This window comes from Anthonomus grandis, chromosome 5 (assembly GCF_022605725.1).
Source record: "Anthonomus grandis grandis chromosome 5, icAntGran1.3, whole genome shotgun sequence".
In the NCBI taxonomy this organism is placed as follows: domain Eukaryota; kingdom Metazoa; phylum Arthropoda; class Insecta; order Coleoptera; family Curculionidae; genus Anthonomus; species Anthonomus grandis.
This window is the reverse complement of record NC_065550.1, coordinates 10,404,918-10,421,850: the sequence shown is the minus strand read 5'-3', so window position 1 is coordinate 10,421,850 and position 16,933 is coordinate 10,404,918. Positions and strand designations below refer to the sequence as shown.

Genomic DNA, 16,933 nt, shown 5'->3' with positions numbered 1-16,933 from the left:
CTCCTCACCTCCAGCTAACCTCAATTTGATATGTCAAATGGGAATCCCTATCGCGTGACAGATCATTGTAAGGAGAATAAAAAGGTCTATTCAACAGTGCCAAGAATAGTGAGCTAATAAGACTGGTAATAATGAATATTTTATCGACGTCATACTTGACTGGTATGTCAAATGGCTATCCTATATTGTAATACATCATTTTAAAGGGCATACAATCTACCACCCAATGGTGTATGAAAAATGTAAGTTTATAGACTTTTAAATAGGAAGGGTGTAAAAAAATTTAAAAAAAATATACAATTTAATCAGTTCACTGAATGTTTTTTTCTCAAAATGTGCTGCGTTATTCGCGAGACAATAATAAAGTCTGTTTTGAAATTCCTCACGAATATTGGCAAGTATTCGATTCTTTAATACTTTATTAATATTTTGAGGTGGGGTTTTATATTTTGCTTCTTAAATACCCCCAAAGGAAAAAATCTAGTAGTGTTGTCTGACATCACGCCTGACAATCCACATCCTTGGCGACTGTTCATTAAGCCACTCTCGAACTGTCAAAGCGTAGTGCGGGGAAACTCCATCTTGGTGGGAATACAAATAATTTTCGTTAAGTATCCCAATACCATTTTCATCCACTTGGTTTTCTAAAGATTGGGCGATTGAAAAATATAATAAATTTTCGAGACGGTCTAAATAAATTTGAATTATATATATATTTTTTTATATATTTATTATATATTTATAACTTAAACAATAATGATTTATATATTTTTTTGAAATTTGGTACATGTATTCTATGCATCAAGACACATTTTTTGATGTGCAAAAAAATATTTTTTCTGCCAGCGTCCCTATGCACCCCCTCAGAGCTACAGCCCGTGCAAATTGATTTGAAGAAAATCGATTCTTTCACTTTTCATGCAGCATTTTATTAAGTGCTTTGATCTATTCAAGACATTATATTTATGTTATGATATAAATATGTAAGAAATTTTGAGACGTGACGTTTAGTGCAAATATAGCTTCTTTTATTCGCTCTGAAGACAACACCATATTTAAGAATATGTAGTTAATTGCCATTAACAATAAAATAAAGATATATGAAATATTTTTAAAATTTTTTAATTGCCTTTTATATTGAATCTAAAAAAATAATTATTAATAAATTTAATACTTAATTTTTAACTTAATTTTATAAAAACCTAAATTTAAGAATTTTCGGCAAAAATAAGATGTGCGAGAAGTCACTGTTTTAACCGTTCCTCATATTGAACTTAAAATTTCATCGACGCGACGCGACGGATGGATATTTGCTTATTGCCACACTCAGAACTCAGACGGGTATTGAAATGCGACGATGGCCCAAATTTTTAAAGCTAACCCGCCATGTAATTTGTCATATATAATATGTGGTTTCAAGTTATTCATATAACTTTGTCAACCGCGAAAAGTAGACTCATATGTTACATTACTATATTTTTAAAATAAGACAGATATTTAAACAGATATTTTAATGCTCTCGCACTATTCATAGTATTAATAATTTCATCACAAAAAATACTTTTTCCTCATATTAAGTTTAGTTTATGACCAAACCAGGAACATTTTTAATAGGTTAGCGATCAGGTTTTTTGACACAAGCCTAAGTTGGATAACCTTTAAAACAGTTGAACTTTTTAAAATAAAGATCGACTAAAATTGTTTTTTTTTATACGGTCACCTTGTATAAGAAAATAAAAACTAATTTGGCTTATTTAAAATTAAGTCTAGAACTACATCCTGGAACCGATCGTCGTCGTCGCCTTTAATTTCCTCAGGTCGATTTGGTTCTGCTTTGGTTCACACCCTCTCAACGTAAGTCGTTTTTTGCTTGTCGCGAACTGGAAAAATGTTTGCTGTTAAATTTGTTTGCCGCTTTATGGGCGTCATTTCCTTTTAATTATACAAAACTTTAATTTACTAACAGAATTTTATATTAGAAAATAAGATTGCTATATCTTTTTTTTATTACTCAAACAAAATATATATCGATACAATGTAAAAAACGTTAAAACATTAAAGGGATACATGAAAGGCTAATTACCTAATAATTTTAATATAGAAAATACAAAATAATTGATCTAAATTATGGTCCATATACTTTCTAGTTTTAGATGAAATACTTACATTTAAATACTACATTTTATAGAAAAAATGTAACATAACTTTTTGAAGAGACCAATCTGGCAAAACCTTGTGCAACTTTTCAAAAAATTTTAATAAGCGAATCTTAAATTATTCAATTAAATGTAATTGCAAAATTAGCAATTTTTCGGTTCAGGTAAAACCAAACGGGCACCAGTAAAATGAATATTGTCACTGACGTGAGGAAAAGTGTCAATAAATCAGTGACAGTAGATATTTGAAAACAAGTATGAATTATTCAATCGACGAAAAAATAGCTATAATTAAGTGGCATTATGCGGGAAACACTTTTTGAGCAGTATCTGAAATATTTTCAGTTTATTTCCCCACCAAGACATCCATCCATTCCGTCCATTTTAACTATTAAACGTATTGTCAATAAGTTCGAGTCCAAAGGTACCGTAATAAATAATTGTAAATGTTTAACTCAGGATATCGAAAATAGAGCCAAAGAAAGAGAGAATAGAAATCTTAATATTCTACTGAGTGTGGAGGAAAACAAGATGGTTAGTACGAAGGTTCTTGGGCAAGAGCTAAATAAACATCATACAACGGTATTGCGCACTTTAAAAAAACACAAATATTATTTGTATAAATTCGAAAAACATCAAGAGCTGCAGAAAGGAGATGAAGAGCGAAGAATGGCGTTTTGTTTTGAAATGATGGAAAGAGCAAATAATGATAGGATTTTTTTAAGAAATATTTGTTTTACCGATGAATGAACATTTACCCTCAACAATGAACCAAATGTTCAGAATTTCCGGTATTGGAGCCAAGAAAATCAACATTGCTTTGTTCATACTCGGACACAATATCCCCAAAAAATAAATGTATTCGTGGGAATTATTGGACACCATATCATTGGACCCTTTTTTATGGACTATAATCTAACAGCTGAAACTTATTTGGACTTATTTCAAAATCAAATTGGACCCGCCTTGGAAGAAGTTGTTCAGGAAGACCAAATGATCTGGTACCAAATGGATGGTTAGAGAGTGCTTGGAAAATGCTTTTAAATACCGGATACTTTGGCCAGCCAGGTCGCCTGATCTTTCACCAAATGACTTCTTTTTTGTGGGGTCATTTAAAAAGTGTCATTTATAAAAGTGTGAAATTTGAGAATCTAAACCTGTTACAAAATGCTATTTCGTTAGAATGTAATAAAATTTCCCAATATCAAGTTAGTAACGTTGGAAATGAATTTTATGATCGGTTAGGATATTGTTTAGCTGTTAATGGGGGGTTGTTTGAACATTTGATTAATTTATGTTTTTATGTAATTCTTTGTTTATTTTATTTTTCCACACTTAGTAAAATATTAAGAGTTCTGTTCTCTCTTTTTTTCGGATCTATTTTCGATCTTCTGAGTTAAACATTTACAATTATTTATTGCAATGTCTTTGGACTCGAATTTACTAACAATCGGTTTAATGGTTGAAATGGACCAGATAGGCTTGATGGGAAAATAAATTCAAAATATTTCAGATACTGCTATTGGTTTAATTAAATTCTAAGTATGATAAAATTATTTTTTTAATAATCGATAATAATAATTGTAATTGGTTTAACTTCATCGTTATATTAAATAAAAGTTTAGATAAATATGTTAACGTGTCTGATTTTGAATGTATGGTTGTGAGATTGATAAACCGAAAAAAAAACATTGTTGTATTCGGCTGTACGTCAGAGTTGACAAAGCCTTATAACAAATTGTTTGCTGGTGGCTGGTTTTACCAGAACCGAAAATTTGGTAATTTTGCGATTACATTTAATTAAATAATTCAAGATTCGCTTATTAAAATTTTTTGAAACTTTGCACGAGGGTTTCCCAGATTGGTCTCTTCAAAAAGTTATCTTACATTTTTTCTGTAAAATGTACAGGGAAGCCGATAATTGACCCCCTTAAAATTTACATGGGATTTCCTATGTTCCGCTCGGCGACGCACCACCCGGTATATGTCGGATATTAAAAATAGGTTAGGAAATCATCGATGGAAAAGAAAAAACATACTTGAGAAAGGAATACAACTCTTAATTTTGGTGTAATTACTTTAAAGAATATATTTTAAAACACGAAACATGAAAATGATCAATTATGGATTTTTATTAGGCATATTTTATTAGGGCCATTAGGTATCTATGTGGATCTAAGCCCTGTGACTCTCATCTGACTCATAATATTTTAACTCTGTATGGTCTTTTATTCTGGAAATAGTTTGTTTAGCTTAAAAAAAAACTCTAAACATGAACTAGAATTAGGTAATCAGTATAATACTTAGAAAGTTGAGGTATTCTTCAGGGTGGACTGTCATATTATTAAGGGTAAAATGAAAAAAATCTAAATCTCCGCTGTATGTTAAACATTTTAATTTGCTCGACGCGTTTCGGCAATTGCCATTGTCAAGAGCAGTCCTCTCAATATCTAAAAAGATTATAAAATAGGATTAAAAATAAAATAAAAGATAAAAAAGAACAAAACTTCATCACACTGATTACATTACAAGAGATAATAGGAGCACTAATATCTAATTAACACTTAATGATAACATCACACATAAACAATAATAATGATAAAATGGTACTGTATACAGTTGAAATTACCTTAAACTAGCCGCTATCACCAGTTGTGATATGTTCGAGCGGTCAGACTACCGGGCCGAGCCAAAAAGGTTTACAACACAGGCTGCTTCTTTAAAATGATTTTTGACGGGTTCACACCACTTACCGCTCGATCACTTAGACTTTCCTTGGCAATTTCGATGGACTCGAAGACGTTCAATTTTTTGCCATGAAGCATTTTAAAATTCTACACCAAAATTATTATGTTCTTGTTTTAAATATACTCCAAAGGCTAAACTGCATTTTAGGTGGTAAACTCAGCTTTTATGCAAGTTAGAAACTTTATCGTTTAATCTGCTAAAGATGGTTCTTAAACTAAGGAAAGATCTAAAGCAGATCCTAGTATTTTCATAGGAGTTCTTATGTATTTTGCTTAATTTTAGTGAAACAGATCATAGAAAATTTAAACATAAGAATTTTGGTGGTTGTTGATGTGTAAACCATTCTCAAATCTTTTAATTAATATAAGTTGAATACTGTGGATTTTTTATCAGTCTATCTACTAGCATTCGAGAGTAGCTACTAGTAATGGCAATTTGGTATATGATATTTTTTCTTTAATAAAATAATATATGGGATGGAGAAAAAGTCTATGTATTAGTGAATGAAATATTGCTAGTTTATGGGATGTGACATGGTTAGTCAAATGGGATAGCGTGATTGTGTAAATTTTTGTGTTGTTGTAAGTTATCAACAACCACCAAAATTCTTCTGTTTAAATTTTCTAGGACCTGTCTCACTAATATTAGGCAATATACTTAAGAATTTCGAGGAAAAAACTAGGATATGCTTTAGATCTTCCCTTAGTTTGAAAACCAGCAGATAAAAGGATAAAGTTCCTAACTTGCATAAAAGCCGAGTCTACCACCTAAAATGCCACAACTGTGAGACTACTTCTATAGGTCAAACGGGTTGTAATTTTAAAACGCGCAGACGCGAATATCTCAATGCTCTTAGATCACCGAGCGACAACAGGTCAGGCTTTGGGGTATATTTAAAAAAAGAAAACCATAATTTTGATATTGACAAATGATCGGGCGGTGAGATTAAATGAACTGATCAAAATTGTTTTAAAGAAGTAGCCTGCGTTGTAAACCTTTTTGGCTCGCCCCGGTAGGCTCATTGCTCGAACATATCACACCTATTGATTGCGGTTAATTCTAAGTAATTTCAATTGTATATATTGTGTCTTGTAATGTAATAAGAGTGACGTAAGTTTTGTCCTTTAGTATCTTTTATTTTGATTCTTATTTTATAATCATTTTAGATATAGACAAGACTGCTCTTGACAATGGCAATAGCCGAAACGCGTGGAGCAAATGAAAGTTTTTACTAAACAAACGAGATTTGAAATTTTTATTTTCTTGCCATTAATAATATGACATTCCACCCTAAAGAATACCTCAAGCTTGGAGTCAATAGCACCAATATTACACTTCTGCCTCGTAATTCAAATAGAATGGTTTATAATTTCATAATGGGTGATAAAATCTTTGTAGGACCCTTAGGGCCGGTATTATAAAACTATTTTGACAGATAACTTAAAGTTGACTTGTGGAATAACTGTGACATGTACAGTTAACTTACAAAATGTAGAAGTTTAGAAATTTATCGGGTGGATGGGGTATTAGTTAAAGTTAACTTTATAAAAAAATCCTGGTTTTTGATATATATTCTGTCAATAATTTTGAATATAACTTAACACTGAAAAAGTTTCTATTCCTCGACATATAAGATTGTCACAGCAATAAGAAACAAGTTTTCGACAGATAAACATGCGCAATAGAGTAAAATGCGTTCGCAGAGAATTTTTTGATCAGTTTCAAATCAAAAGTTTGATGTTCTTACACAAATTTCTGATCGTCATCTGATAGACTTGTTTTCGGATTTATATCAAGCAAAGTATCAAAAAATTCGTGTAGCCAATCAACGCCAATCTTCTGAATATGAACATAAACTTTAAATTGTTGTTTGTTTTTTGTCGTTTTGTATAATATTCTTTTTGAAATTGTATTTTAAATTGTTGGAAATTAAAAATACATATTTAAAAAATGAGTGAATTTAAATTGTCGGAAGAATTTGAATTATTAGAATTTTCAGATTCATACACAGACTTAGAAGATTTACTTAAAGAACGGATAAGGCCCAAAAATCGAAACTATTTAGATGAAAATGTGTCCCAATTTATGATAAATTATGATATATAAACTGATATGCCATTTTTCATAGTACTTTAGCTTGTGCTTGAAAGAAAGCCTTTCTAGAAATATATATGGCCAAGTCAAGCCAAAATTAAAACATAAAAAAATCATCTTCTGACAGTAGCACATGGTCCTAATAACGTCTCAAAGACGAAGCAGAAGAAATGGGTCGTTTATAAAACTAAAATTTTATTGCTACGGGTAACTTGATGGTTAAAGTTAAAGTTAACTGTTAAAAAATATTTATAATACCGGCCCTTAGACATTTTGGGCTTAAGCGGCCGTCACTCAGACGAGAGTCAATTGTAATTGAGGAAGAATAAGAAGAAGAGAGTGAGAGGTGTCTAAGGGCCACACCTCCACTTGTTTTACTAAAGAAGCGACTTGTAATAGGTCCCATCAAAAAAGGTTCAAGTAGTAGCTATCTATAACACCATAATATAAGAATTTATATCAATAATACTAGCCAACTTTATTAAGTTATTATTGACAAAATGGTATATAGTTGGTTAAAAATAAAATTAGAAATTCTTATTTTATTTACATATGCTTACAATATTGGATATTTTAGACATGACTTAAAGCTTGTATATAAACGTAAGCAGCAGATTATAAAATAGTTGATAAAACCTAATTGAGCAAGATTTCCTAAATAATTTAACTTTATAATATAACATAAAAAGGTATAAACAAGGGTTAAAACTAATACTTAAAATTTTTATAAATTTTTAAAATTCAGTCACCTAATCCTGTGCTAGTCACCTTCTGTGGCTAATTTATTATTTTTAAAAATGTTTTAAAAATTAAGTTCATTTATTTCTATATTCATTTAATGTGATAATAAATGATTCTGTTTTTTTATTAAACACTAATTTATATATTGTTGCCCTTGTTTTTTTTTAGTTTTGAATTAGTACTAGATACTGCTTACAAAATCAACTTCAAATCTAAAACAAATTAAAATCGGTTTCCTTTTACTCATTGTCGGACGATAAATTAGTCGCGAGCTAGATGGCAGTAGTCGATAAGTGTTAGGCGGCGGTCGAACTTTAATTTAATTTATTTCGATATCGAGTCAACTAAATCGTGAATCGGCGAGGCGGTAAACGAGGAAGATCGACTTTGTGATATCCCATTTAGTGTACGTATGTCCATCTATATACATACATTCGACTTTTGGCCAATTTGCCTCATTTCCTTTAATTATTTAAATTTTGTGTAAGTTTTATAATGAATTATTGAGTAAATAGAAATCACATTTTGCATATTTTTAATAAGATAATTGACGATATTTTATTATTATGCTATTGTTACTATAAAATTAAGATGACAACTAATTAATATAATTTAAGTATATTGGATGTAACGGTCTCCAAAAAAGTTAGATAATATTGATTCGGAGAAATTTTTATATCAAATATTAATGGGCTAGAGAAGTAGTAACTAATATTAGAAATAAATTAAAAAAATATTTCGTGCGAATTTTTAATTTTTAATTTAATTTTTAATCGACGGAACTAGAACCAAAACCACCCGCTGAAATTAACAATACCTACCGCTTCTCAGTCCCTTTTTAATTGTATGGGGTGTCCTAAAATGCTTTTAACAGCATAGAACTTTTAAAATGCCTTTTTTACGGGAGACTCTTTTCAAAAATATTTTCAAAACTAATTCATCCTCGAGAAACCAACCCTTTTTTGCAAATAACATTCCCATTTTTCAAAAAAAAATTTAATAGCATTTTTAGTTCTGAAAAAAATGTTAAATTCTGAAAGTATTGTGTTTTTCAATAATACGATTGAACGAATACATTGAATACAATTTAATTTTAATATCAATAGTGCTCTACCTCTCACACTAATATTATTCTCATATTGAATTTTAAAACCCAGAGTGCCATCACAAAAATAATAATATACCTAGTGGCATATTTTTGGGATTTATTGAATAAATAATTATTTGTTGATTTATTTATTTATTAATAAATCAATAACTAATAGTTTCCTTCAAAAATATGAGAAAATTGCATTAATTATTTAATTTTTTTAATTAAATTTTTTTTTTCCATTGTATTCGGAATTAAAAATGCTATAAAACAAATTAAAAAAAAAAATGGGAGTGCCATTTGAAAAAAAAATTAAGGGTGGTTTCTCGGGGATGAATTATTTAGGAATAGTTTTGAAAATATTTTTGAAAACATTGTCTCACATAAAAAACGCATTTTGAATTTTTTTTCTATCTTCAAAGACGGCCAAGTTCTTAGACTGTTAAAAGAATTTGTGACACCCGGTATATAGATTTGTACACGTCCTTACATTTTGCTGCAGTATGCCACATAAAGGTTTCTTATACAGAAAATTCTCGCTAAAAAAAGCTATTAGTAAAGAGAATCATGCTATGTGCAAGAATCAAGTAAATCTTTAAATCCGTAATTAATAAAGAAATTGACAAATTGGATCATAAATTAAATTTAAATCAGTTGTTAAAACCAGTAAACATTAAAACCATGGAAAGATTTAATATGACATTTCGGTTGGTAAATAAAGGTTTATTGGGAAACAATATTCAGCCGCTAACCTTTTTTTAAAACTTAAAACTTAGCTATTATTTCTCTATTTTGGAACACTTATTTATAAATAAGCTGAATAAAAAAAAATCTACTATGACTATATATAATTATTTATGATCAAGAACTTCATAATTATCAGGAAAAAGCTCTGAAAGATTTAAATAAACCTAACGTACAATAATATTGTTTTCTTCAAAGCAGATGAAGGAAAGTGCCTAGTCATATATCAATAAAATATACTTATAACTAAACGTGTAAGTTTATGTGACTTACTAAAAATTCATAGACTTCACGTTCCAATTAAATGGGTAGTTAGCACTAATATACTTGTGTTTATTTAATCAAATTTTAATTGAATTATTAAAAGTAATTTTTTTTTAATTATATATATAGAAAGCCGATAATCATTAGAATTTTAGTATTAATTTTAAGAAAGAATTAGTTAAATTTCACCATTAACTTAATGTAAAATAATAACATTTTTTTTAAACTTCATTACTTATAATTTTTTGATAACATTCGAAGAATTTTTTTTTGGATGAGATCTGCTGTGTGTGTTTTATTTTCCTCATCGTGCAACTTCACTGAAAGAATGCACTACAGATTCAACATTCAAAATAGTAAGTTGTAAAAACTGGTTATTTTTTGCATACTTGTGTACTTACATACTCATACCAAAACTAAAAACTACCACAGTTCAGAAATTAAAATATAAAAAAATTAATCAACCAGACTGGCTTACTCATGCCGTAAATTTTTACAATTTTTTTTTTGTCATTTATCGAAAAGTTTACGATATTAATAAAATTATTTAAGACACCAATAATCCATATATAATTAATCGTAGTAAGGACATCAATAAAAATATATTTATTTGTTTCGCAATGTTTCGATCATGTATTTGATCTTCCTCAGGCTTCTAACCTTTATGTTAGAATATATTGTGTAATATACAGAATATATGTCTTTATTTATATATGTTGTAATTCGGATTTCTTTTGAAATAAGGTCGCTACCACATAATGGAACCTAATAATTGAAGTTTGTAGTGGGCAATATATGACAAGTATTAAGTGAGTTATGGTTAGTAATAACAACGCTTATTAAAATCATGAATTTGAATTAGCACAATACAGTAGTAATTAAAAATGTCAACTATAAGAATAAATTGTTTGCAATTTCATTGGTTTATTCTCATGGAAACCTGCTGATGATTATCCACGGCTATCTAAAATTACCTCACATAATTGTAATTAGATTAGTATTATGATGTTTAAATTACATTATATGTTTATTATAATAATTTCAACATTTTGAGAAATTTTGCCATTTTTACATAATTTGGATTAGTCCAATACCTAGTGCGATTTTTGTTTTTTTTTTAGTAAATTTAATCTACTTTTCGCTTCTGCTACTAAAATTATACTATGCCATTTAAATTTTTGTGGAAAAATCAAAGTAATAGTTTTTAATTCAAATGACGGCTCTTGCCAATTTTGCTAAAACATTTCGCGTACTACAGTACATACAATATTTAAAAGTACTTACATTTCACTTTTAAACAAGCGCAAATTGAACAAAATCGGATGTCTTTTAAAAATTATTGTTTTTTTAAACAATTACACATTCACTACCTTCCCCTACTTCATGAAGGTCGGAACGCCAATAAGTCTTTGACTAAAATGATAGTACATATTCCAAGGTTACTAATTATGTTGGAAAAAAGGTAAATACCTTCAGCTCACATTTTCGGGTGAAAATTACAAATAAATTATTGACCTTTTAATTATGCTCTCTAGTGGCCAAATTTCAAACTTAATGAAAAATAATTTCCAGCATTTCCTCTTTGCCACTTTTATAATGTCAAATAAAAATTCCAATGTTGTCAGATTGAGAATTCCCAAGATATAGTCGCGATCTATGCTTAGTGAAATACCCTGTATAGCCTTAAATCTATAAGGTTAAGAAAAACCAATCCATTCCTTAAAAAAATCTTTATTTCAATCTATAATGCACTAATTATACAATATACAACTTACGAATATGTACATATCAATCTGATGTAAAACTGTAATATATATAATTATACAAATTCACAACTTGAACTAGGACAGTCAATTTTAAAACCTACTAATAAACTATTTTATAAGATAAACAGCAATATACAATGATAATATAAATAATAGTTTATTTACAAAATATATAGATAATATCAACAAACCAAGATTTAAAAAATATTTAGTATTTTATTGCACTATATTTTTAAGAAATATCATGTTGGAAAGAATATTGTAAAGTAAATAAAATATTAAATTATTTTATTAATTTTTAAATATAATAGCGCTTTCCAAAAATCTATATTCAAGTTTAAAGATTAAATAGAAGAAATCTCTATTCAAGTCTTTAGACGATCATGTCTAAATCATCATTAGAGTGTAACAAATAAGTGTAATCAGTGTAATCGAAAAGGCTTACATTTTATAATTTTTAATAGTTAACAATAAATTTAAAATCTATTTCTTGCATTAAAATACTGGCCTAAGATATAATACAAACGAGTGTATCAATATTAAATAAAATACATGAACATTGTATATTTTAAAGAACTTCATTTTAGACTGATTCTACTTTCTTTTCCGTTCCTACTTTTGATTTCCTCCTAAAAGGGCACTACAAAATGGTAATATTATGGTAATATTATATCTATAAATGTATTTAAAAACTACAGTAGTAAAGAAAAAGGAATAGACCACATAATAATCTTAATCAAGAACTGTTTTATTCGGGAGAAATTAAAACACTGATTTCCTAGTTTCATATATTTAGTTATATAATGATGTTAGAGAATCGATTCAGGAATAAAAATATTTGTCTAATGAAGAAATATTTAGTTTTCTATTTCGATACGTCTATTATTGGATCACATAATCTCTATTAAAATCTTAAAATATTTATATTTCTTGTTTGTATAGAGGTCTTTAATGATAGTTAAATTTTATAAAATGTACGTTACTCTAAATAAAGGTATATTAGAGTTCATAGAGTTAATAAAAACGGTGACTTAAATATCGGTGTTTTGTAAAAATATCGTTTACGGCTTGCTAGCCATATTTTATTGCTAATAAACTTAAATATTGAAATCAGTCTATATTGAAAGGTTACAAAGTCCCTCCTTGGTCCTCCCTTGTCTCTTGAAAGAATAATTATATTAATTTTAGTAAACTCGGAAACCTTTAAGAACCACATATTTTATCGAAAATATATGATAAAAATTAATTCCGTAAAAATAATTATAAGCCCTTTTTCTTTTCTATATCTTTTTTTTTATTCTAACAATATAGCTGTACTATTTAAAAAAAAAAGTTCTTTAATTTTTTTATTGATATTTATTTATTTATTATTATTTGAAAATAGCCACCTATCAACTTAAAAAATATATAAATATTGCTGATATTAATAAAAATTCGCTTTTTTAAATGTTTAGCAATATATAAAAAGTTAATAGAAAACTCGCTACTATTATTATAAAAAATATCAGTCTTTTTTAATATATGCCCAAATCGAGACTTTAAAAATCAAGTTCATGTGTAGGGTATTATTTAACATGAAAAAACATTGAAAGTGAAGCCAAATTTAAGCCGTAATAAGTAACTGCGAGAAGTAGAGATGGTTAAAGTCTTAAACTAGAAATGTAATGGATAAATACATCAGCTAGTGATTATTATCCATTTGTTCGATTGCTGACAAAATACCATGCATGAATCAAGAATATAAAGTAGTTCAAAATAGTTCATCTTATAATTGATCCTTATGAGCCAATGTATAATATATATATATCCTAATCACACCAACAAAAGTAAAAGCATATAGTAGATTTCAAGGTCCAATTCTGATATTACACTTTAGGTTATGTACGGTTATTGAGGAAGCAATAGGTTTAACAGTATTCTTATAAGAGAAAAAGACTCTTTACCTAGTTTTATTAGATCATCTTTTATTTGCTGCTAAATAAACCTTGATAGAATTTTGAAGTCAACAAATATTCAGCCTAATTATAAATTCCTCTGATTTCATATATCATACTTTAAGGATAATGCGAATTCGTATTGTATATTACGACATTAACGTGAATATTATTGGTATTGCGCATTCCCTAGGCCTTATTATTATATTTTGTGAAATTTAATGGAAATAAAACTTTATTTTATCGATAAAAACAGATACAAAGGGGTTGGTAATAATTGTTAAATTGACTGTAGTTGCTATATCGACTGCGTTAAAATACGCCTGCATTTTCATTCCATCCATACATCATATTTTCTTTACGAAGGGATAATTATGCCTCTCCAAGTAAAGTAAAAAATGTCAATCAATAGAGCTCTAAAAAAAAGGAATTACATTAAATGTCTTTAAATGCACTAGAATTTTTTAAATTTTTATATTTTCTTTGATAAAATGGCTTACTTAAATACATTTTTTAGAGCTCTATTGATTGGCATTTTCTATCTTTACTCAAAAAAATATAAAAAAATCAAGTGATTTTTTTTGATAAAAGTAAATATTTTTGGTTTTTAAATTATTAGTTCGAAAAAAACTAAATACATTTAAAAATCAGAGAAAATATAGATGGATTAGCATGTACATGTCTGATGCATAGTAAACATAATCAATGACAACTTTTTTTAGTTTTAAAATACCTGAAAATTGGTATAAGATATTGAAAACTTATTTTTCAATATCTTTTGCTTAAACCAGCAAATAAATATTTCAATATCATTAAAACGATTCAAAAAATAATTTTTGAATGTAAATATTGTTCCAATATTTCTTTACTAAGATTAAAACTCTTAAAACAATAATTTCACTAAAGTTCTATTTAGACCCTAATCCACAGTAATTATTTGCAATCGAAGCATGCTATGTAGAAAATATAATTATAAACTTCAAAATAGTTTATAATTATAGAAAAGTTTATCTACTCTATATAATTAACACAGAGTAGTAGATTTAGAGATCAACAAGCAATTATTTTAATTTTAATAGTTCGATGCTAAAACTGTCACTTTACTAAAAAATTATTGTTATTATAATATGTCATCATTTTTCCTAAGTCACGTAGAAAAACACGTCTTTCTCACCCCGGCTAAAATCTCACTAAACTCATCTTCACTTTTTTGAGGAATGGCACTATTACTTGCCAAATCATACACAACCGGATTTACTACGCTCTGCTCACTTGTTGGCAATATAACACTAGTATGATTAGCTTGATAAGGATAGGTAGCGCGCGCGTGAGTCGCATTACTTATTAAATTTACTCCTATATCACCACGATGATAATTATGGTTCGAATCAATATTCCTTTGATCCATAGTATTGGAGGTGTCATACTTCAAATATTTGTCGAATTCTTTTCCATCGACTTCGCTGTCAGCATCACTTCGTTCTTCTGGAAGGTAAGTCTGGACTAGATTGTGCTGTGCTTGATCTGCGTGATGATGGGGGTAATCTTGGTATTGATGATGTTGTTCTTCTAGAGGCTTATAAGGATGGAGGTAGTCTGGTTTTGTATCCGATTTCATACTTTGGTAACTAGTAAAAGAAAACAGAATAGTGGTTATATTAAGCTATTAGTCCTATGGTTGGAACTTTGAATGTGATACTCAAATTTACAGACAGTTTTACTACTAACCAAAATTCTTTATTTTACAACGTAGAGTAAAAGAGTAAAATAAAGAGTTTTGGTTAGTGGTAAAACTGTCTCGTCATTTGATATTTAGCTATGTTAAGTAGGTATAAGATATAATTACCTTATATATGTATCTTTATTTTCTCCACTATTTTGTTGCTGCTCATAGCTGATATACTCTTTTTGCGCATGACTATAATAATTTAATCCAGGACCGTAATAATGGATTCCGCCGACTGCAGGATTATTGGATATCACTGTATTCATTGATGGTTGCTGACTAACACCTGGAAAAAATCGTTTGTTTATTTGTTTTCGCATAATAAATCTTTATTTTGCTTACCTAACATTTGCTGATCCTGACTAGTAGCTACGGGAGGATAAAATGTGCCAGTGACTACATGACCTTGCTCTACGCTACTCTTGTTAGTACACATCACATATAGACCGTTTGACATAGGCACTGACGTAATTGGTTGAGTATTTGTGTAATTTGGAGTAATTTGCCTATATGTTTGTACCTAAAAATAAAACCAAAACTTTTATAATTTTTGATGACCTTATAAATATTAGGATTGCAAAAAAATACCTTGGAGGTATAGCTCTGCGTATTTTGTGGTACCATGGAACTCATGGTACTGGCGACGTTGCTGGTATGTTGAATACTAGATACCCTTTCTTGAAACTGATCTTTATCTTGTTGCTCCATGGGACTTAGTTCAGGAGTAGGAAGTTTCGAAATTTTCTCCTAAAATTAGTAAATAAGTTAGTAATTTTTATAACAGATTTAGTTTCAACTTTATATTTACATGGGTACTTGAATCTTTAGTACTGCCATCTTGTGGACTTAATGAAGGTTTCGGTTCTGGGCTGTGAGTGGGAGAGGTTTCGGGAGTATGCATACTGTACGGTGACTTTTGAGAATAGTTTTGGTAGTTGGAATAAGAGTAGCTGTTAAACTCGTAACTTTCTGCCGAATATCTGTGAAGAATTTTAAATATTAATGTTTTCTCGAAAAATTAATCATATGACTAAGATTTGACTAAGATTAATCACTTAATTTTTAAATATTTTTACATCTAATAGATTTACTTTTTCTCCGGATTGTAGTCACCACCTGCACTGCCACTGGGACTAGGAAAGTCTAGGGGTGAGGCATACCCTCCGACCGTAGGAGACAGACCAGCATTGGGCACATATCCTTGGTACCTAAAAAATTAATCTGTATTATAAATACAATAATGATAAGATAGCTTTTACCAATTTTTTGTAAATATTTAATACACTGTCTAATATAATCTCACAATATGATTTTTATTTTAATATCTAATAGCATACAATTCTGCCACTTGTTTTTACTTTGAGGGCTATAAGCGATAGATTTAAATTAGAAATATGACTAATAAATTTAAATATAACTTATGAAAATGTATAATTATCTAAAATATATGATATTAAATGGATACGCTTTAAAGAGATCCAAGCAATAATTCAATATATTTTCTGAAAAAGTACTTCTTTTTTAAAGAAATATTTCTGTGAAATAATAACATTTCTCATTTTTAAAGGTATTGTCTTGCTGTGATAACTACTATAATAAATTGGAGATCGCAATCTTTGACAGAAATTAAACCACAAATTATAAAAGCTTTTGAATACTGGGCAAAAATG

At 28.7% G+C, this 16,933-nt stretch overlaps 1 protein-coding gene across 2 annotated transcripts in view; it reads right to left on the bottom strand.

Moving 5' to 3' along the window:
* Positions 1-11,556: 11,556 nt before the first annotated feature.
* The window catches only part of LOC126736460 (putative transcription factor SOX-15), a 302,005-nt gene continuing 296,628 nt past the window's right edge, over positions 11,557-16,933 (bottom strand). For both annotated transcript variants that reach the window (XM_050440827.1, XM_050440825.1), the window contains exons 5-10: positions 16,355-16,471; positions 16,072-16,243; positions 15,852-16,010; positions 15,606-15,783; positions 15,384-15,549; positions 11,557-15,165 (exon numbers count right to left, since the gene is read on the bottom strand). In XM_050440827.1, the coding sequence (XP_050296784.1) occupies positions 14,685-15,165; positions 15,384-15,549; positions 15,606-15,783; positions 15,852-16,010; positions 16,072-16,243; positions 16,355-16,471 (1,273 nt within the window). In that variant the 3' untranslated portion in view covers positions 11,557-14,684. The remainder of the gene's footprint in view (positions 15,166-15,383; positions 15,550-15,605; positions 15,784-15,851; positions 16,011-16,071; positions 16,244-16,354; positions 16,472-16,933) is intronic.